The 23426-nt window shown below is 42.8% G+C and overlaps 1 protein-coding gene across 2 annotated transcripts in view; it reads left to right on the forward strand.

Annotated features, from left to right (window-relative positions):
- Positions 1-1216: 1216 nt before the first annotated feature.
- FNBP1L (formin binding protein 1 like) overlaps positions 1217-23426 on the forward strand; it is a 535360-nt gene continuing 513150 nt past the window's right edge. Inside the window, exon 1 of one of the 2 annotated variants that reach the window (XM_085602211.1) lies at positions 1217-1436. In XM_085602211.1, coding sequence (XP_085458337.1) covers positions 1413-1436 — 24 coding nt within the window. In that variant the 5' untranslated portion in view covers positions 1217-1412. The remainder of the gene's footprint in view (positions 1437-23426) is intronic. The other variant, XM_085602212.1, reaches the window with a different exon arrangement.

A 23426-nucleotide genomic window follows, 5' to 3' on the forward strand; every position in this document is an offset into this window, starting at 1 on the left:
TTGCTTCAAAAGTAAATAATAGAAAATAAAAAGTGTGGGGCTGCCACATTTGTTTTTCATTCATTTACTTGTTAAGCAATCCCTGCACACCATGCTTTACCTTCAAACATTTCACGCCCTATTTCTTTTCCATTTATTTACTTTTGTAGCAGTCGCAGCACGCCGCACTTTAGATTAAAACATTTGAAGTTAAAGCGCGGCGTGCCATAATTGCTACAAAACTACATTTTTTTAAATGTGGCAGACGAAGTTGCGTTACTTTTGGGCACAATGCCTTCTTCTTTAAATTGGCGGACACACTTTTGTTTTGTTCTGCGTGGCTCGCCAAAAACAACTTTTAAACACTATTTACGTTTTAGCACCGCACCATGCCGCGCTTTCACTTTCATAATAGCGGCCACACGCCTTACTTTTGGGCACACCGTGTTTGATCTTTAATATGTCAGCTGCGATTATAATTTAGCCTGTGCAGTAGCCCAAAACAATTCTGAAAGTATTATTTAATATTAACCAGTGTCCCATGCCGCGCTTTCACTTTAATAATAGCTACCGACCTGTTGTATTTGTTTATTTCTGTTGGTTCGCACTCCGCGACTGCAAACATAAAAATAAAAAATAAATACATTATCATTTACGATGGCAATAGCTCTAACTTTCACAAAAGCGAGACCTTTTGCATTCCATGCTTGTTCTAATTCTGCAACTAGAGTGGTCCAGATATTATAGTGGAATAAATAGGACTACAAATTCTAGAACACAAAGAAAAAAAATAAACTGGATAAACTATTCACGGACGGACCTAGGAACATTGAGTGGTCTGAACTAACAAGCAAATGAGCTGTGAGTTCACAAAATGTACAGCGGCTCTCAAACTGTCAAAGTTGTCATGAGCATCCTATGACATGAAAATGCTGGTTCAGCTTCCCATTGAAATCCATGGCGCTGCTCGAATATTTTGGGTTTTGTTTTTTTAAATAGTTTAAAATAAGGGTGAGTGGGTTGGCATGAGGTAGTGAATATTCGTGGCCGGTATCAGGTTCCGTCTTCTCCTATACGTCCCACGCCTTTCTCCTGTGTTCGCCCCAAGGAGGCCACGCTCGGTCAGTCTATAAGCGGCGGCGGCAGGGTGCCGGCTTCCTTCCCTTTCCTGGCCGTGAGTCACTGACCGATCCCGGGCGGCCCGGGTACGGAGCGGCCTCCCCTCCCGGCCTGCACCGCGGCCCCCGGGCTGGGGATGACGCGATGGGTAGGGCCGCCCGTTCCCCGCCCACCGCCCTCCTCCCAGCCCGGCTCCTCCTGCCCCTCATTTCCCAGGCAAAGAGAGGGATCGGGCAGGAGACGGAGACAGGCCGGGAGCTGCGGAGTCTGGAGACCCAGTGACAGAGCCCTGCAGCGACACCCCCTCCGCAGCCATGAGCTGGGGCTCCGAGCTCTGGGTGAGTGCCGTCCAGGTGTGCGCCTCCGGTGCAGGAGGAGAGGGGCGAGGCCGCCCTCCTGCACAGGGTACAAGTGGGGTCTGTGACCCGCTGCCAGGGCCGCCTTGTCCGCCTCCCTTGGCCGTGCTCAGGTGTTGTCGGCTTTTGTTTGTTGTCTGAGGGGCCGCCCGCCCCCGGCGCAGGTAGAGGTGCCTCCGGGAAACCCCTGGACTTTATCCGAGTGCATGTTCGGGCAGCAGAGGGCGCAGCCCCGGGTAAACGCTGACAGCCCCCAGGCTTCCTACAAAGGGAAGCGGCGGCTCCTGCCTCCCGCTGCCCGGCTGGTGTAACCTGTAGGTGAGTCAGGGCTCGGGGGCCGTGTCAGGGTGGATGCCCTCGGTCCGCTCCCTAGTGTGCATGGGGGCCATGCAGGGGCTCGGGGGTCTGTAAGGGGGTAGAGACAGTCTTGGAGGAAGGGGAGAGCCGGGCAGCTCCAGGAGGAAGGGGGCAGGACTGCAAAACCCTAGAGTGCTCAGGAGAAATCTAAGAGCAGTCTACAAAGGAAGAGGGCTGCAAGGCGTGGATGAGAGCCTCACGGGCGAAGGGGCAGTCTGGGGCTGTCTCTTGGGCTCAGCCCCGGGGGAGGTGGTCGCCTTGGGAGAAGTGAATAGTGAGCTGCTCAGGAGTGTTGAAGAGACCGAGACAGGCCCAGTGTGAGGGGCTGAGTACATCCCCTAAGAAGTGGCAGAATGAAGGAAGAGGGTTCACGCGGGGCATATAAATACAGTGTGCAAAACTAAAGGACTGCGAGCCGGGGATAGTCTCACTGGGGGGCGTGGGACTTGCTGCTTTACTGGTTGGAAGGCGCCGCCCCCTTCAGAGAGAAAGGAAGTTTCCTGGGAGATGACAGTTCAGGATGGAACACCCGGAAGAGACTGAGGAAAGCCTCTGGAGAAGGGTGGGGGTGGTTTAAAGGGGCAGAGGACAGAGGAAGGTACAGCCTTTGGAAGTCGGGGGTAATGTGCTGACTTAAGACGCAGATGGGTTATTTTAGGGGAGTCATTTTTAGCTCTGGGGGGCAAAGGGGCAGGAAGGGCGCATTAAGTCTTGTTTGAATATATATCATCCTGTATTATAGTTCGACTGCGGGTGCAAAGTGACATTAACTTCCTAAGTGATAGAGGTACAGTGATGCAGTACTAAAATACAGAAGTGTCAATCTTGGTGCATTATCTTATCTGGGTGAAGGGAAGCACCTTAGCGACCTATGATCATAGGTGCAAGTCTATTGGGAATGATTTGGTTACTAAACCAAGCCCAATCCTTCACACTGTTAACTAATGAAGATTGTGCCGGCAGTATTTGTGTACCAGAATACAAAGACTAACTATGTGCGACACCTAAGATCTTTTCACTGCAACCAAGAGTGTGCATTTTTTGATGCTGCATTCCATACAACAGTTAGAGAAGTTTCTGGATGACAACCTCACCCAACCCAAAAGAGGTGCTGAATAAAGTGGCACCATTTAAAAATGTCCCTGAAGGATGCTATCCTATGTTCTGCACATGACGCTGGCATACATGTGCCAGACAGACCCAAAATGTCCTATTTGAGGGGGACTCTACTTACTAGTAATGGCTACCCAAAGTCATTCACTCGAGGTCTCGGCTGCGGATTTTCATTTCTGGGTTTTGGGTCTGAAAGTGTGAGAGAGATACTCACCTCCTGAGTGGGAAACAAAGAACAGTATGAGTTGGTGGATGGAAGCATTTATATCCACGAAGGGTGTTCTTTTGGGTGACGGGGTATTTATTGATTATATTTGTTCGGGTCACTGTTTCAACAGTCTCAGCGCATCTTTGCATAACGTAAGGGCGAAAGTTTGTCATTTTTATTATCAACTGAAATTGTATCAGAAATAACAGCAAGTCAAAATATTTTGTTGACATTTATTGCTTGTTAAGCCCATGAAGTGTCTAAACGTCACAAAACACGTGTTTGTTGTCCGTACACATTGATGGAATTAAATTAAAGATGGACTGAAAATGTAGTGCAGGCTACACTTTAAAATGGACTGATAATGTTAAGCGCAGGGCTACATTTTAAAGCAGTGTTCGTCATCCAGAAGCCATCTATTCAAACACAGTGGAATTTCTGAGCGGCCTACTTCAAGGAGCACGTACCTGGGCGAAGTTTGTGTTACACACATCAATCTATACATTTGTTCCCAAAAATAAGGGCATGTGCTTATGGAAGTTCCTAGTGGCAGCAGCAATAGAATGGAATCTGCTCCTACAAGCTCTGTTTTCAGAGCCTCGCTTTATAAAGTTGCTCAAGATCTTTCATTTTCATAGGTAGAATTTTTTTCTTCACATGTCTAGAGTACAGTGTTTTCTATTTGTCTTATTGGCTAGGTTCTCATTGTGTTGTCTGTAGCTCGATCAGCGGAGAGCGTTAGCTTACTTAGTTTTTCCTCATTGCTGTTGGTTATGTTGTTGCCCCTGCAGCCCAAGAAGCTTTGCGCACTCTGTGTTAGATAAATGCAAATAAAACCAGATGTGCTCACCAGCACCATTTTATTGGTAATGGCCACAGAGTAGGATTCAGATACTGTATAAGGACCCTCAAGCCGCTGTACCATTGGATTCTGGGCAATGCGCGGGTGAGGCTTTTCAAGTAGTGTACCAATGAAACAAGACATGAATTGGCATCCCTGGGTGGTACATGCACCACTGTTGTGCAACTTCATCACACTCTTTGAGGTCAGGTCCTGAAGTATGGCAGATCTCCAACACTGCGCTTATCGTTAAAGAGCTCCAGCTGGATTTAGATTAACGTTGTTATTGTTAAGAGCTGATGAGTTGTGCTTTTTAAACTGTAATTGGTACTGTAGCCACTTTGCCTTGACGGCATGTAATCACTGCGGCAAGGTTGGTGTAAAGGGATATGTGACCGGCTTCTTACTAAACCAATGTCCGATTTGAATATTTCAACCCAAAGGGTTTATCCTGTAGAGACGAAATGTAAAGATTTGAGGTATCACTTTCTTGGGCAGGTACATAGTACACGACAGAGGTACCATGGAGTGGGAGGGGACACATCTTCCTGCACTGTTGTAGGCAGGGAGCTCAGATACTTCAGCAGGAGAAAGTGATGCAACTTATCAGCCCTGTTCTCCTGATGGAAATGTTTCTTAACGTGACCCAGAAAGTATGCAGAGCATTGCAACAAGCAACCCTTCCTGATAGATGCCCAGCTATGTATTTGGGAATGCATCGATGGGACACTTGGATACCAGAAGCGTTGAAGCATTATTAAACCAATCGCTGAAGGTTGTATGATAGAGAGTGGACGGATGAGTCCATCTGACATCAGCAGAAAAGAGCTGGACCCTAATACAGGCGCTGCTTTTGTGAGTTCCCATAAGCCTAGGTTGGTGATGCTGTTTGATATCTGCACCAATGGGCTAACAGGAACACCAATGTCATCGCTCCCATGGGACACAACTGGTAATCACTCTGGGCTGCCTTTCAGCTTATGCTAAGTCTTGGATTGATAGTGCTGCTGTCAGCGTTACCTGTTGTTTACATTTCTTCTGGCTTGACAAGCTTGATTTAACGTTGCAAATTCATTAGAATGTACATAGTGGGCTATTGCTCTGCCCAGGGGAATATTTCTCTCTCAACACATGCCATTTGATGCTTGGTACATCATTCTGCACTCTAGGAAGGGTTTCCATTGAAATGCATGAGAGACTACATTACATCGGAAACCTACTCTGTCATTAATTACACTGTTGGTCCCATTCAGTTGTGTATCCCCTTTACGGGTCTGTACAGAAGCAAGCCCATTTGTTGTTTCTCCTCCTTTGGCAAAGTCAGTCGGTCTGGCTTTGCCGTACTATACAGTATGTGTACCTTCAAACTGTGTCTCTGCATGCTTTTAATAGCATGAAATTGTATGTGAAAACAAGACACATTAGCTTTGCCAGTGCTTGTTTTTACCATGGTTTTTGTCGATATTGACACAGACCAACAATATGGATATCAGTCCCACTACGGTTTTGAACAGGTTCACAGATTGGACAGTTAGGGCGGCAGTAAGTACATTGGTGGGTGTGAGCCACTTAAAATCAGGAATATGCAGAAAAGCCCACTGGAGCCGGTGCGGACAGAAGTCACCCCGATTACCCCCCTCAGCTTGAACACTCCATGTGTGTGAAAGAAGGTTATGAAAAGGGGTGGGTGTGCTAGACACCCGCTTTACCTTTCTTTCATTACACTAATGTTCGCTGGTACTCAAGGACAAATCGCGGCAGATGCAGAGTGACGCACTCTCCACTCCCCCACCCGCCGGCGCGCGACTAGTGAAGCGAAATTGCAGCCCATAAAGAAGGGATGGAAAAAGGGTAAGGTGAAGGGTGTGGAATTCTTCAAAAGAGTAAACGCATTTTAGTAAAATACCATCTACGCGCCGCGCCACTTTAATGTTATTTCGGAGTCATTATTTCCTGCTCCGAATGTATTTTTCTTGGGTTACCTGGGGCGAGCGCAGGTAGTCACATTATCAATAATGTCTGAGGTAATATTGACATTGCTGCTCCAGTGGAAGATGTAAGTGGCGTGCCGCAGTGTATTACTTAACTGTTCTTGGTTCCCGTATTTTACCATGCTCGAGACCTGGTATATCCCTTCCTCATATAAAATGCTTTTTAGGTCTCGCCTGACCCAGCGCATGCGCTGGTCTGGCGAGACTTATTGAGAGGGCTCCAAAAAGTGCTACCAGGCCAGCCTAGAGCTACAGTGCATGTGCGCGGGCGCGCGCGACGCACTTTACCGCGATTACTTTAACTTTCGCGGCCGCTTTGATGTGATCACTTTCACGGCAGCACGGCCGCTTGCCATAGCCAATAGGTCTCGCTTTTGGGACCTTATAAGTATTTAGTTATGCAACTGTTGCATTGCTAAACACTTATAAGGTCTCAAAGGCGAGACCTATTGGCTATGCCAATGCTTGTTTTTCCTGTGCACAGGATTAGGGCCGGCTTTAGCGCTGTTGGTGCGAGGTGCGACATCCTAACCTATTTTATGCAGTTTGCATGCAGCTCTTTGATTACTATTCGTAACAGTCAGTTATATTTTAGGGTTATACGTTATAAGCTGTGGTAGCAAAAGGATCTCTGTGACAAAAGCAGCAATCCACAAAGCTATCCACATAAAATACATAGCTGCACAGTACGAGTTCTTTGCAGCGGGCATTTTAACCATCTGGGCTACTATATGGCAAGTGAAAACTGCCACTAGAAAAAACTCTGATCTCTCTCCACTCTCTAGCAGGAACATTAATCAGAAGAGTTATCTTGACATTTCTAATGCTGCCTGAAAACTGGATGCACGAGGAACTCTTTCGCAGGTGTTTTTGAATGATGTCATTGCTAAACACAGCGTCTCCCCAGGCAGCGCCCAGTGTGGCTGCACCAGTCGCACTGCCCTAAAGCCGGCCCTGCACAGGAGTCATCTAGACATGTACGTTAGTGCGTAAACCTGTGCGCTTCCCACTAACTTTAAGGTGTTGATAGCTGCCCATGCAAAATGTAAAAAATGTCGCAATGAAGTGTGCTAAGGATTGCCCAACACAGTTTGGGGGCATTACTAATCAGGTGTTTTTTTTTTTTGTTTGTTTGCTTTTTTAAGTGTTAATCTCCACAAAAACACACCTGATACCTGCCGCAATGTTAATTGCGACAGGGCATTTTTGTGTCCAGCATTCACACGAGGGTCTAAGGGATCTTGTAAGCCGTTGCTCTTGAACCGTGGGTCATGGGTGATGGTGAGTGAGTTGGGAGATTGTGTTTGCTTCGGTGGTCTGTAGATGTGCTGCCCCACTCCTGGAGCATTAATCCAGTGACCATGATCTGCACATCCTTGGGTTCTTTCTGTTGTTCAGCTCTGATTCATTGTTGTAAAGTAAGCTAGAAACGGTGCTCTGTAAGTTGATTGTAGACTAAATTTACCTATTCTTATAGATATGGTTCTTATTTCCCTATTAGGTAGGACCGCACACTGTTGCATTACGACCGTTATCAATGGCGTGTATATGTCCAAGCATTCAACACCATGATATAGTGTTTGCTGCATTTAAATCAAACAGGAGATAGTTCCTCTAAAAGGCAGATGTCGGATCAGACAGTAACTGCCTATTGTTTGTGTTGCTGGGGAAATGCTATTTCAGATCGTAATGCCCTCACACACCTGTTAGGGTGTCATGCTTCATCATAGGGCGCGGAAGTAGTTCTGAATCTTTTTATCCCTATGATTACCCTAAAGACTCCTCTTTGAGTTTAGCACATTGCAGGTGCCTCGTCGGGGAAACCACAGTTTTAGCGTCCATAATAAAGGTTGAGGTCGAAGTTATCTCCAATTATGAAATGGTATTATTCAAGCTCCCATAGACTGGTTCTATTAATAATGTATATTTCCTGTGTAACTTATGCGTAGGGGAATACTAAGATAACTCTGTGTAGGGGTTTAGTACCTCTCCAAATGTGCAGTCTCTAATGTATCTGCTAGTGTTGAAAGTAGGCAGCTGGCTTGCTGCTGGTAGTCGGGTAGTGAGAGCTGCGTGAGCAAGACGATTGATGCCCCCACCCTCAATAATGTGATCATGGTGTTTACTGACTTCCCTGCCCGCTCGCGAGTGTATTCTGGACTGCGAGATACTTGTTAAATACTGTCCCAATTGTTGTTTAGTGGTCCCTTTTTTTTTTGTTTATTATGTTGTCAGATATTTTGAGTAGGCACAGCAGGTGAGAAAAATATTCTATTTTGACAAAATTGCAGAGTTCTGACTTTCTGAAAGCATTTTTTGCAAAGTTTAATAAGGAGGCTGTTCGCTTTACAGATACAGTCTTCCATTTTTAGAGCTCAGCTCCTTGAAGACCTCCTTCCACCCCATGCTGAGGCCGGTCACACCCATGGAAACATACATCAGTACTTTAACCATAGCAAAGCAGAAGAAAGTTAGAGGTGAGATGCACAAATGCATCTTTCAGTTCCATAACTTCTGCTAGGTGGGTGAAGTCTGAGGAGAGAAGTGCTTTTATTCAGACATTGGGCCTTTAAAGGGAGCATCCCCGTTGAGAAAAACAAAAGTTCTCTTTACCCACTCTTGTATCCCTAACAATCACCAGCAATAAGCATTCTGCAGGTTTTTTTTGTTGGATGTCTGCTGGGTTTTGAGACTTACTGTGACATCATCCACCCAATGGCCCCTTCAGGAGCGAGTATGCCAGAGGCCAGTGAGTGGGCATGTAGTGTAAAGGCATACATTGAACGTCCCTCAAACAAGTCCTCGAGTAATCGTACTAACCATAGTTTCTGAAAATATTACTTGGTGTCACGGATATTCCCCAAGATACAAACCTTTTGAGAAGCCCAGGGGTTTGTTAATTTTTCTTACGCTGTACACCTCCAGTTGAAGGACTGTTCTGTGGATACATTCTTAAAGGGCGAAACTGTTACTTCAAGCGGACTGGGAAAATTATGGCATAGACTGATTTTTTTTTTTTTTTTTTTTTTTCTTCTCTCCTCTCACTGTGGAAGCATACAAGTGTGAGGGATAAAGCTTCATGTTTGGAAGTTGCTGGCTGAAGTGGATTTAGATATTAAGTTTTGTCTGCTTGTCACAATCTTTCAAATGCTTACCATTAGCATAGCCAAGAAATAGTATAGTGAAAAAATGTTTAAGCGCTACAATGTGACCTTTTTATGGAAGAAGTGGAGTTTTGGCTCTCCCTGCCTGGGATTGTGCCTCCTGGGTTTCTGATCAGATGCTGGATGCTGTTTAGGTCGAGCCTGGGCAGTGCATGCGCTGCTCTGCGAGGCATGCTGTATTCAGGTAGGGACTTGAAGCTCCTCCCATGTGTTTCATTGGATTGTGTCCTCTAAACTGTGGCTATTTATTGGTCAGGCTTAGTAATCCCTCCTTAGTCCTGGTCTCATTTTGTAACCTCCCATGGCGACACCCCATTAAGTGTGTTGTTACTCAGTAGGCTTTAATTACAGCCTCCGAGCACTTTTTTCTCAAATGGCTTTGTCCAGCTCTCCTAACACTTTTAATTTGTATAGCACGAATGCATTTACAATGCAATAGGTCTCGTAATTGCAAGAGTTTGAGCTATTGGCTTTGTAAATGACAATGCCTTTTATTTATCTGTTTTAAAAATAACACATACATATAAGGCATTGTCATTTGCTCAAACTCTTGTAAATGCGAGACCTATTGCATTGGAAATGCTTGTTCTCGCGTGCAGTCGAGCATATACCCCACGTGTAGTCACTGGCTGTGAATGGAGACTAGATCTATAAAAGTTTTGCCAATATACTTTTCACTTTCTTCAGGCACAAAATAACATTCTGATGAAAGGCATTTCCTCGTAATTTCGGACTTGCAACTCTGTATACTAGAATTCAGCACTTCTGACCTGGCTGCATCGTGGTGCAGTTATTGGCTGACGTATTTGTTTTCTCCATGAAGCCGGTGCGCAGCATCGGTACCTTCTAACCGATGGCCTCTGGCGTCCCTGCGGTCTGTCGCGCAGAAGGAAACATTGGCCCTTGTAGTTTTCCCTTCCGCAAACGAGCACAATTAAGAAGCAAACACCGGAGCACCGCGTTCCCCCACAATGTCAAACACAGAGGAGTGCAGTCTTGGCAATGGCGCGAGACTGACTAATGAAATGCCGAGGACCGCATCCGGCCTTAAGGGGGTTTGATTTTAGAGAGTGTAAACAGAACAGTGCCATTTCCTGCCAAGAGCGTTAATATTTAATGTAGACAGTCAATGTCAATAGCTTTCCAACTAAAAGGTTTTAATTCTCTTTATTTAAAAATGTCTGCTCTTTTGTACGTCCTTGGGCGGCTAGGACCAAATACAGTAAGGGCTGTGGCTTGTGTATCGTGCAAATCCTTTCTCTGTTCAGCGTGTGCAAGCTCCGCCCTGCCGCACGTTACTTTAGTTACTCTTATGTCTCTGTGGATTACCTTGACGTTACTGGAGGGCCTTCCCTTCCGCTCGGAAAACGCACTTGTTGTTCTCCCGCCGCTGCTGGGTGACAGGAGCCCGGTGCGCAGGAAGTATTCCTCCCTCCAGCAGACGTGAGGAGATTTTTGTAAATATGCTCTGTACATTGTGGCATCTGTTTCGGAAAAAAACACATAATCGGAGGCAACACTGTTTAATTTAAATATATATGAAGGTCGTTTTCCGCACAGCTAGTACCAATTGTATTTATTTGTTGATAATCCTCATCTTTCGTGCGTTCCTTGCTGCGGTTGTTGGCCGTGCTGACGTATCGGTGTTCTGTGAAGCTTGTTTAGGCGGGAAAGCGCCATTTGATGTTTGAAGTGTTTTCTGGAGGTACGCCTACTGTGCCGTTTGGCAGGGAATACAGCAAAGTAGACGTTCACCCCACGACCAGGTTTTTGAAAGTAGAATTTGTTGCTAATATGTATTTTTTTTTAATAGTTATTCCCTAACTCAAAGCATATTCACACCTCAAATCATTGTTTCATGTCACTCAGGGAAGGTACTACTGAAAAAACACATCTGTTTATTTGCGGTTTGTTATAAGTTGTCATTTTAAACTAGCATTGATGTTTAATCAAATTAAAATGAAAATGTATGGTATCTTTGCTCCAGCGTAGAGTCGCATAGTTTAAGGTAACTTTGTTCTAGTGAAGAGTTACATTACAGCTGACCATAAGTTAATCGGGGGTTCCTCAGATTTATGATTCTTTAGTAAATCTGCAGTTCACTCACCTACTGTAAAATAAAGATGTAACTGGGTATCCTGCGCAATCTGTTTCGCATTCTGGATAACTGAAATATTTTATTAGTAGTTTTAACTTTAGAATTCTGATATCTTGCTTTTGAGAGAAAGTAGATGGGTGAAAGGGTAAAGCAAAGATATGGGCTTTGATTCTTTTCTTCTTCATTATAATTTCCAGGTCTAACGTTCTTTCAGACGAAAACAAGCTTGCGGAAAGACATAAACTAGTGCAGTTGCTGACGGCTGCTGCTTTGTGTATGGTGTTCGAGAACTTTACAGGCGTCACTTTTTTTTTTTTTTTAGGAGCAAAGTCTAAAAGTTTGGAAAGTCTGCTTGAACGGTTATTCCTTATTTCATTTATATTTTTTATACAAGTTCAGACTTTTCTCCCAGAACCATACGGTACTCCATTGTACAGCACATTAACAGTAGTATAGCAAGCGTGTCCTGAACCATGATGCAAGTGAAGAAAATGGGCCCACTCCATTTGCGGGAGAGTCCCATAACTGGGGCGCAGTAGGGCCCCGGGCTCCCATCCAACTGTACCTGCTACACTAATGACTGCTGTTTCCCCCCCCCCCCCCCCCCCCCCCCCCACCAACCGTTTTCAGCAAATGCTGACTTGCTCATGGTATGAGAGAAAAGGGATATGAAAGCTTAATTTAAGGAAAGTTTGAATAATGAGGTACACAACAGAGGACCCGAACTAGCTGTGAAATGATGTATGTAGGGGTAACCCCCTGCCTGTGATCAGCTGTACATTGGGAGGACTCTGATGTGCCAAAAAGCTAATTCAATATCATGTGAGAGCTGTTAAAACTGTAATATGGACACATGACTGTGGAACCTCGCTAAAATGCACAACAGTGATGGGAGATCTTTTCCAGGACGGTCAGCTCATGTCCTTCGCAGCTCTGCTGGAGCAATTTAGCCTCCATGGGGGTCAGTTTCTTACAAATGGTCTTTTACATCCCGTCCTTTGGGACAACTGGGCGGTGGGTGAATCCGGGCCTGCCACCCCCAAATAATAAATACACCGGAGAGGAGGAATTTGACAGAGCTGTGCTTGACCAAGGGTGATTGAAATCCCTAGAGTATCCTCAGAAGATTTACTGCAATGCTCATTTCTAGCTAATTCAGTTTCATATTCTAGGCAGTCCTCACCTTTCTCCTAAACGGATTCACAGAAGCGTTCCAGAAGCCTGGGTACATGCGCCAGGTGTGGCACCCCAGTGGCAGACTTTAAATGCATGCTGTGCCATTGCTCCCATTTGAGGCTGTACTGGGCTGAGGTGACGCAGAGGATATCAACAATCGCAGGCCTGCAGAAGGTGGATATGTGGGTGGTTGGGGCCCTAGGTATTTGCAAATGTTACTAAAACACAAAACAGCCACACGGTTCCTGGATCTAGCCCTAATTCTTGCAAAACGCACCAGTACTAATAAGTCGAAAAACCTGCTTCATCGAGCTAGAGAGGTCTGGTAGAAGGCTTTGGAATTGTGGGCCAAGGCTGAAGCTGTTGCTTTACACAAGAATGAGGCGATGGCCCTTGGTTGGGAAGGGCTCGTATCCAAGCTATCGGAACCATGCAGTGGGCCTAGCTCATGACTCCCTTCCCCCTGCCCCCACATTATCAGACAACCTGGATACAGCTGAAACCCTCAGTTACCCCCCCAGCCATTCAGTTTGAATATTGTTTTGATCACCTTCATCTACAATTCACTGGTGCATGCCTTTTATCCATAACTCTTGACTCTACACTTCTACATAACTCACTTGGGTACTCCTTTCACCTTCACTCCGCCCACCCAGTTTGCAGTAGTTTTAGCCGGCTATCACGTAGGTTTACAGTCCTACACACATCCAAGTGTTGATCCCTTACACGGTATGTACTTGCTTGATATGGATTTGTCTCCCCGATGAGGTTTCAATGTATGTTTATGGTGCTATCTTGTTTTCCGTCGGATGGGACTTCTCTCTGATGTCTTTGCTTGTATTAACTGCCGTGATCTTGTATACTATTGAAATCCCATAAAAAAAAATATAGTAGTGATGTGACTGGCTTCAGCTTCCTGGCAGTCACTTACACACCCCAACAACAGAGGAGGCACTCAGTGGGAGGGGAACGATGAAGGAGTTGAGAGAGCGAGTCTAGCATCATGCTTCAGTGGACACAAGGGAAGGTGAAAATTTGGATGGGCTGTGGAAAACTAAGTTATGTTGTGTTCATTTTTGTAAAAACGGGCCTGCCACCACCATCAAGTTTATGTCTAATAAAAACCCCTCACTATAAACACAAAATAAAATTATACAAACGGACTTTATAAAAATAACCAGTCCCAAAATATTCTTCATCGGTAGCAGAAGAGGAAAAAGAAGTGTGACTTCATCCAGAAAATGTATTTTCTTTTTGCCTCAGGTCTCCCAACCCGACCCCCAAAATCATCAGCCCCTTTTTGTCCAACACTTAATATATATTGCCAATGTAACGTTTTGAAAAAAGGAATGGTCCGTTTTTGTGCATTATGCAGGTATTTAACATACACCGTACAGCAATAGATGGAAATGCGGCCTCTTTGTGACCAGTGAGGTAAACTAGACCAGATCTGCTGTCATATTTGTCCTCGTTGCCAATTTCTTTACAGCAGCTTAAAAAAATTGAATGCATAAATTAACTGTTAGACTGCTTTTCAAGCTCCCCGTTCGTGACTCCACCCCGTTTCCTCTGTCTGCCACACCCTGACCCAAAGTTTATGGGTTCCCGTAGTAAATTGTTTCCAATTGCAGCATTGCTCGCCACACACTTTTGGTGCAATCTTGTCTGGGTTTGCTATGTAATGACCATTCCGAATGCCTTTAAGGCATCAGCTGGTGGTGACAGTATTTCCCTAATTCAGATAATATGGTCAGCTATAATACAGACTTAAGCTTTTCAAATCCTGGCACAGAAAATATGAGATACACATTTTGTTATGTTATAGGTGAAACGATTGCCATATTCACTTTTAGTAAGTTAAAATGATTTTTTTGAATTCAGTGTTTGCAACAACCATTGCAAAAGCCAAAACATCAGCTAATGCCTTTGAAAGGTAAGACCTTTTGGCTTTGCCAACAGTTGCAATGACTGCTGTAGAGAATTAAATATGTTATTAATAAAACCTTCTCTGGTAGTCTGAACTTTGTTGAACTGTGTGAATAACTGGTCTGTATCATTTTACCTGTATGAGCAATACCTTATGTGTTGGTCTAAAAATATTTGCATTATATGAATAATATCTTCCACGGTGGTCTGACTTTTGTGGATCTGTATGACTAACTGGTCTAGCAGGTTATGTTTATTTTGTATGAATAAACGAATAAAGTCTCCAAGATGGCCTGTCTGTTTGTTTGTTTCCCTATGTAAATAATACTTTCTGAAATTTTACAGTTAGCATCATATCTTCGTTAAAACCGATATTTAATTGGCTAGCAGTGCTCTGCCAGTTTCTTCGAAACGGAATTTAGGGTTTATTTCTTACTCCAATCCCTCATTTATCTTCCAAGTTGTCACTTTTATTAAATCCTCATTTTTTTCTTTTTTACAATCAATCTGATCTATCCCTTACTGTACTGGTTATTGCAGACAAGATTGTTTTCGTGCAAGCCATTGTTTTTCCCATTCTGTGCAGCAGTAGCTTGACAGCTTATTATATACTTATTTATCTTGTGGACATGTTGCAGCCAGTTTGGAATAGAGTGGTGCATGTAGTCTTTGTCTTCTGGAAACTTGACTAGAGGCCCAGCTGAAACCATAAACGTTTTGGGGCATTTTTGGACGTGCTACTCAAGATTGTGCTGTGTGTGAGGATGAATGCTGTTGTTACTCTACTCCTAGATTGTAAGACTAGATGTCTGCATTTCAATGATCCTTCATGATTGCTGTATATACCAACCAGTGTACCCAAGGTGGTGCTGCGTTAAGGTAGTGTTTGGTAGTACCTCAACTACTCTGTGGACCCAACTACAACCCTTACTTTATTCCATTACTTTGTTCACTTTTAAGCAGACCTAACAAAATAATATATCGGCAATTTTGATAAGTTATGATCTGTTTTGCTTCCATCTTTAATTGGTATATTTCTCATTATTGGTATTTGTTTTACATTTTTTGTATTTCATTCTTTTATGTTCTGTTCTGCATGGTGCTTCGGAGCAAAGTTTGGTCCTTGTGATTACAGTGGCGGCTGCGGAACGGAGGTGGTGGGGTGGAGGGGTGAATGGATAAATAAGCTTACCTTTGCCGCCGCTTGGCTCTCCTCCGTTCTTTGTCTGATTGAAAGCACTGGAAGCTGCCGGGCTCCCGTTCTATACCGGCCAATCACAATGCTGCATGAGGTCATGCAGCATCTTGATTGGTCTGAGCAGCCTGTTTGGCCTCTCAGGCAGTGACTGGCAGCCAGGGCATGTTTTCCACAGACATGTGCAACACAGCCCCGTAGAGAACATGCGAAGTGCGCATGGCGATTTGGCTGGTCCAAGAGGGCAAGCCAAACCGTCATGCGCACTTAGAGGTGTGCAAACCACTCCTCACTCCTTGCTCTGGTCACAGAGCCCAGCCCCGCCTGACCTGGCTCAGAGTCCCGCATAGAAAAAAACGTCCTGTTAGTATAATTTTATTTTTTGCACTACTGAAATAGCAGTGGGGGTGACGCTTCTCCGCCTAGGCGGAGGAGCCACCAATGTGTGATTGTCTTTCCTTTCAGAGCTGTTCTTTAGCTCTATGAACTACAATAACATCCAGGATGTACTCAAATTGTTTTATCTTCCCATATTCTCTCCAGTCAAATATTTTTAAAGGGCTAATTCCAAGCAGAACGGCTTTGATTATTTTGCTCCTTTATGACACCTTGACAAGTATATGTTTCTCTTTTGCATTTATAACTTTTCTTGTTCATACTTTTAATCTTAAATGAAGTCCTATCGAAATGCGAAAAATTGTTTTGTAAGTAAATTAGCAAATTATTTTTCTTCTCATCAGTGTTTTTTCCTTCCAAATGTCGCCAGCATTCTGATTGTCTATCATTGGACTCATTCTCAAATGTATTTTTTTTTTGGGTTTGGCTGTAGACCACACTTGTCTCTCTGAAAATGTAAAAACTATATCGTGTTTTTACTTTTTTTTTGTTCTATTTTGTTTTTTTTCTCCATGATAATATTTGGATGTCGAGAAAGGACGAAAATGAGAAGACTTTTTTAATGCAGCACTTTTAAGTTGAACGACTAGGCAATTCGTGGCTGCAGAGTAAAGCCATGTTTGTTAGAAGAGTGGCAACTGGATACTGTACAATTTTCAACGATTCTATGCTTGTTCATTTGACAACAACCAAAAAAAGGCTAAACGTCTTTGAGTTTGCAAATGTTTTTCGCTGGCACTTTGTGTAGTTCTTGGAATTGCATTGAATAACAGGAACCTTGTAATGACAGGAATGTCTTTGACTGCAATTGATTTTATTTCTGAGGCTGATACCAGCACAGCGCCTCAGTAATCTGTGTACTGCAGAACCGATAATGTATGCAAACAAATGACTTTGTGTTCATTGTTTGTAAGATGGATCGGGTGGACTTTGATTCCTTGGTCCCGTGGAATGCGTTGCCTTATCCCACAGTATGTCTGGTTTGCCACAGTATAGCTGAATAGCAGTATAGCTGAAGTCTCCATGTATGCCGGTCATTGGATGTAATAACGCATTGACTTTTCTAAAATTTGTCTATTTGGTCAATTTGTGAAGCCAGCTGTGGTCTTTTGGCCCTGAGGGCAATGGAGAGGGATGGTGTTGAGGCGCGAGGTATGATCTACGCTGCTAAGTTTCTATGGCCGACTGAAAGGTGAAGTAAAGTAGAAGTGGATGCTGATGAGGGAGTTTATTCCAAAAGTTGGTGCACGAGATCCAGAAAGAAAGTTTCTGAAGTTCAATGTTGAAGAGACCAGGAGATTCGTTAAAGTGAGTGTGATTGTCGGCACATTAAAGTAGCATCATTAAAAAAGTGCAGGTAGTAGAATCGGCAGGAAAAATTCACATCTACCATAGCGGAAAAGAAGAGGTTGGAATTATGATAGAACCCATTGAAGCTGACCTAAGTCCTCCTTAGAACATCTTGGTTAAAAATGATAGATATTGAAATAATTTAAGATTTCAAGTTTCTAGATATTTATTTCCTATATTTATATACTATGAATACCGGAATTTAATCGTTTTTCATAATTACGTTTTTGCTAGTGTTTTTCACCATAAGCGATGTCCTGCATAATGTTTCAAGTGTTAGAATGTTTTAATATATGCTGTGCAGAAGCAAATTATTATTGTTATTATTATAATATTTGTTTAACGGGACGCTGAGTGAATCCCACTGATCATGGAAGCTTTGCCTTAAAGGTTATGTGCATATGTCTGCATTCAATGCATTAGTCTGCAGAGTAGTCTCAAAGATCTAGAGTGGCTGGAGACAGGGATTCATTTGTTTTTGTTTATTTATGAAGTTTGGCCTTTGGGATGGATATTGTCAATACCATGGTCGGTGGGGGGGTCAGTTAGCGGAGTGATGCGAGCTTGTCAGTGTAAGAAGAACCATTGCAGTGTTTTGTTTGACACATTAATGCTATCATTGGAATCTAGAGTTGGAGTGGTGCTAGTTTGATCTGGACCCAGCATTTTAGACTTAGAGTAAGGGGGAGAGGATGTTGGCTTACAGCTAGAGCGGTTGACCTCGAAGTGGGGGAACCGGGTTCGAGTCTCGGCAACAACGCTCAACAACCTATGATTCTGGGCAAATCACTTAATCTCCCCGTGCCCAACAAAAACAAATGTGTCCATCTGTAACCAAACTGGTGCTCATGTAAAGCGCTCAGATATCGGATGTCCCGGGTCACGTTTGCGCTATATAAAACAAACAAAAAAGTCCTAGATAAGCATTTTTTAAATAACCCGAGTTGTCTACAAGACCCTCTCTTACCTCTCTAGTTATGCAACTGTTCAGCTGGGAGAGGGCATGACCTTGACTGGCTGTTGGGTTGTGAAGGAAGATGATGGTCTTTGAGCCTATTAGTAGGAATAAGGCATTGTTGATCGGGCACTTGGAGTGTTTGGCAATTTATTTTGCCTTTTTTTTTAAAGGGCTAAAATGCAGACCTGACCGCTGCAATTCGAAAGTTAGACTTTGAGTAACTTGTCATTTTAACTCGTGTATTAGCCATCCTAGTTGAGGGCTGTCCAAAAAGAAAGTACGATTCGGGACAAAGCTAGTGCAATTTCAAGAGAATTTACTACTAATGTTTTTGCTGGAGGGCAGAGACGTCAGTGCCGTGTCATGATCTTGTAATTCAGAGCATCCCTCGTGATCAACGGCATTCCAGACACACCGAGGCAATGCAAGGAATTTGCAACTTGGAATTCGTCAACAGGTAAAAATCCAGGAACATGCAGTACAGGGGTAGTGCTGCAAGAAACTAACCCTGTGCGTCTAACAAGCCACTATATATTGTTGTATCTGAAGCTTAAATGTATTTGTGTGGCATGCTACTTACTAAAGGTAAATGCTATTGTCAGCTGAGTGAAACATATGGTAGAGCACTGGAATCCAACTTGGAACATCTCCTCCGTCTTCTATCTTACAATGGAACGCTTTGACCTTGAAACTCAGTTTCTTACTTGAAGGTGTTTTTTAAGCAGGAAAGAACACAAGATTGGATTATTCTAAGTAGTCCATATCGCCTAACACTGACAGAAAAAACATATTAGTTTTTCAAGAATGGCAGATAATTCTCTTTGTGATTTAAAAAAAATAAATAATAATAATCGGCGCCAAAATGATTTTGCTTCCATGTTTTACCTTTTTGAACTCTCCTGCCATGGCTAACGGCACCTGCAACCAAAACTTTTATTGTTGATTAGCAGTTGCATAGTGTCCAAAAGGCCCATACTATTGCCTCACATCCCTTTTGGTAGTGTAGAGTATTAATTTATTGCCTCAAATTAAGGACCTAAAAATCCTATTTAATGTAAAAAATGCAAATTGAATAGTATTGCTCCTATCTGAATTAATTGCTTTACATGTTCGCATCCCCAATACCTTGAGCTCTTTAGTTGATCTATCAATAAAGGGGATTGGAAGTATGAATCATTTACTTTCTATATTGTGTAGCGGTTGTCCTCAAGCTCCGATCTTTTCCCTCTAATTTGTAGAACATTTCCAGAGCATCCTCTTGGATTTTGAAATATTCTACAAATGCTATGGAGAGATCAATGAACAGATTAGTTAGTTTGACTCCTACATTAGGTCTGTAGTGAAAGATTTGTACGTGTCTGTTCTGAGATCTCATGATGGGCAATATTTACTGATCATCGCCAAAGACTGCAAATTAAATCTACATTGCTGTTCCCTGAAAGGTTACTCATCCATAGCTAGTTTTTCGCAGTGTAGAGTATTAATTTATTACCTCAAGTTAAGGACTCTGGAATCCTCTAATGTAATACATGCAAATTCAATAGTTATGCTCCTTCCTGAATTAATTTGATTACACGTTTCCTTCCCCAATACCTTCAACTAACTCTGTGTTGATCTCCCATCCATAAGGGAAATTGCAAGTCTGAATGGTTCGTTGTCTGTATTCTCTCGCAGTTGCCCCCAAGCTCGAACCTTTCTCTTCTAATTTACAGAACATTTCCATAGCTTCCTACTAGAAGTTATGAAATTCTAATTTACAGAACATTTCCATAGCATCCTACTAGAAGTTATGAAATTCTAAAAATGCAATGTGGAGCTCAGTGAACCGTTCAATTACTTTGACTCATTCATGAGGTCTTCAGTGAAGGAATAGTTGACGTCTCCAGAGATCTCATGAGAGGCAGCATATACTGATCATCTGCAAAGACCATACATGAACTCTACACTGAGTAACCCTTTCAGGGGACAGCATCCATAGCACAGGAAAATACCAAGCACCAGAAAAGGAACGGTCTTATTTTAACTTGCACCTAAATCCACAATCTGCTGCCAAGATGATGCATAGAATTGAATACTCTGATACAGCGTCTAACCTACACAAAAAGATGAGGGGCGCTGTCCCAGCATGTTTTTTTTAATAGTCCGTATGCAATAACATTTGAGTAGTAAGTTTGCTTCTTCAAAGGGTTTATTTGTTCCTCCGTGTAAATATTACCAATGGCAGACATACAACCCTATCTATGCAATATTGGCGTATGAGCCAAAATTGCTGCTTGGTGCTTTCGTGACATTTAGAAAGTTACCCTCCTGAAAGCACTGTGGTTGTTTTAAATTTAGTCCTAAAAAACGCAAAGTCTTCACCTTTTATTTCATTCCAAGCTAGCTAGAAATAATACATAAAACATAAGAAATTACATACATTTGATTGGAAATGTGTAGTTGAGGAAAAAAGTGAATGACTGTTTTGTGACCAAAGGCAAAGATGAATTCTAACCCCCTGAAACCCGTCAAACTGCAGCGGATCCCATGTAATGATTTTATACTTGGGAATGGTCTACCCTTGAATGGTATGCAACATTTTGTTTACTTGTCGAAAGACTTAATTGTTATGATGCAAATGCATCAGCAGACATTAAGAAATGATGGATAGCCCAATGATCTGTGTGTTATCCTCCAGGATTGTGTCCATACTACACTGCTGTGGTATGTAATCCATAAGATTAAGACGGCAAACAAACCTTATTAGCTATAGCAAGTCGAAATGACTGTATTTGTTTCCTACTATTGTTTCGCCACTCATATTACCTCATGCTGTCACGTGTCGGTGAGTCAGGGCTGGTAATCATACCTTGCAGTAACTTTACCTGGGAATTCCATAGCCATTATTAGTCATCAGACCTTTCATATTTGTTTCATTTTTCTTTCTTCTTGCAAACCTTCATAGGAGAAAACAAAAGCCGCCTTTGACTATCCAGGTTACTCCAGACACTGGCAAATTACTTCTTGAATGTAACCTCTTTGATACTTAATTTATTTTGTTCTCTCTTGCATAGTTTGCAGCTAAAATAGTTGCCAAAAATCACATTTATTATCGTAGACAGTCAATTCAATTATTAGGTGACTTTAAATATGTAGTATTGTTGGGAAATACCTGCATTGCAACAGGGGCCTTAATAACTGAAGAGTAAAATGTGGAGTAAGATTACAAAGAAAGGGAACAGTTTGAGGATTTTAGAGATGGGATGCTTTGTGAGAAGAATGGACTCGAGTGAAGAGTAGCAGAGATGGGGGGAATCCACACCACCTAGCCATGCAAAAAACAAAGTAAACGATTTAAGATTAACCAAAACCAGTTGGGCACAATGAGGTGTCCATGGCAAATAGTATGTTAAAAACTTTCCCCTTGAATGAATTGGGTTGGAGTGAGGAAGGAAGGCAGGTCAGTGTAAGAACGAGGTGCGTGGGACTCTAGCATCTTTGTGTCTCAGTGAGAAAATGTTGGTTGAAGAGGTGAAAGCAGAAAGAGCAGGAGGTGTAGCGAACGAGAACAGAAAAATAAATCTAGGTTCAGATCATATCTATTTTGTAAGCAGAGGAAATGGGTAAGAGAACTGGCAGGTAAAACCCCAGGGTGAATGATGTTTAATAGAGAGGTGAAGGGAGGGTAATTTGGCTTGGTTCAGCTACAGCGAGTGAAGCTTATGTTCCATAGATGTTCTCAGAAAGATTGAGTAAGTAGAAGAGAAGATTTGAGTTGCTTGAGAATAAGTTGTAGACTATACTAAAAAATATAATGGAGTAAAGGGTATTGTAAATGGAGAATAGACTTGGAGAGGGAGGTTCAGAGGCTGCTGAATTGGTGAGGAAAAGAGGACATCACTATGTAAGAATGGGAGCGTAACCAGTGTAGAGCAGTGTGCATTACACCAGGAGAATAAAGTAGCTGTACGATAAGGTGATCTGCAGTGTCAAGGCAGGAAAGGGGTCAACAGCAAGCGGGTGGTAATGTTTGGTGTGTTGGATAAATATGCCAAGGAGATTAAGGTATTTTGTCTCATCTGACTAAAGATAGCAGACTTCTTGGAAGTAATATTGGAAGAGCTCACAATTAAATGATTCCACATAAATTTGTATAGAAAGGAAGTGGCCGGTAGAGGAGGTTTAAATGAGTAGTATATTTGAAGCTGCGTGGTGACAAATATGCTTACATTTGGAAACTTACAGTAGAAAGAATGTTTAAAAAACAGCCAAGATGGAGCAGAAGTATATGGTAGGCAGAAGTGCTGAGGTGCTAGATGTACGTGTTTTGTAGCAAAAGGCAGCAATGCGAGTTCAAGTGCTTTGGAAAAGGTACAGTGGAGGAAAGGGGATAAAGTGGTACTGAGCTCTTCTGACCTGGTTGCCTGTAGTAAGTGTACGCAGATAGAATTGTTTTTTACTATATTTTTTATTATGTTTTTGATGTATCGCAAGCATTTGGCAACCTTTATAGGACATTGGTGAGATGCAGCTTAAATCTGATACATAACTAAGTACACTTGTGCCTTACTTTCAAACCAAAGAATAATAGAGACATCCTGATTGACTTAAGTATATCTTTGGATTTATTAACTTTGATCGAGAGGGACGAACTAGACGCCGTTATGAAGTGAGAACTACTTGTGCTCAATCCTATGTTTGTGCGCTCACTTAGCACCAGGTTTCACATGGTGGTCGTTGCCCATAGGTACACAATGGGCAATATGTGGGCTCATAGGTACACAAGGGGTAGTAACGTGCACAAAACATGCACTTTATTCCCTCTTGTGGCAAAGTTTGCACACTATATTTTACACATGTGTAAATCAGTTGAGAATAACAAGCAAATCCTGGTAGATTCATTATTTATGTTGGGGTGTTTTTGAGTTCACAATTAAGAAAAGTGTAGACATGGAAAATGGAGATGAAATGGTGAGAGAAGTATTACGCAGAGAGTTGAATAATTGTGAGTAACTGTTGAGGAAAAACAGTGAAAGGTAAATAAGAGTTTACCTAGAACTACAGGACAGAAAAGTTGGCCCAAAGTAAAAACATGATCACTAAATGGTTTTCAAAATTGAAGGATTTTTTTGTATGAGACAGAAATATATACCAGTAGTTCATTTTTTTTTCTTTTTCTTCATCTCCATGTATGTGGTCACCCTGCAGTTAGGTGAATGG

Source organism: Triturus cristatus, chromosome 4_2 (genome assembly GCF_964204655.1).
Source record: "Triturus cristatus chromosome 4_2, aTriCri1.1, whole genome shotgun sequence".
In the NCBI taxonomy this organism is placed as follows: domain Eukaryota; kingdom Metazoa; phylum Chordata; class Amphibia; order Caudata; family Salamandridae; genus Triturus; species Triturus cristatus.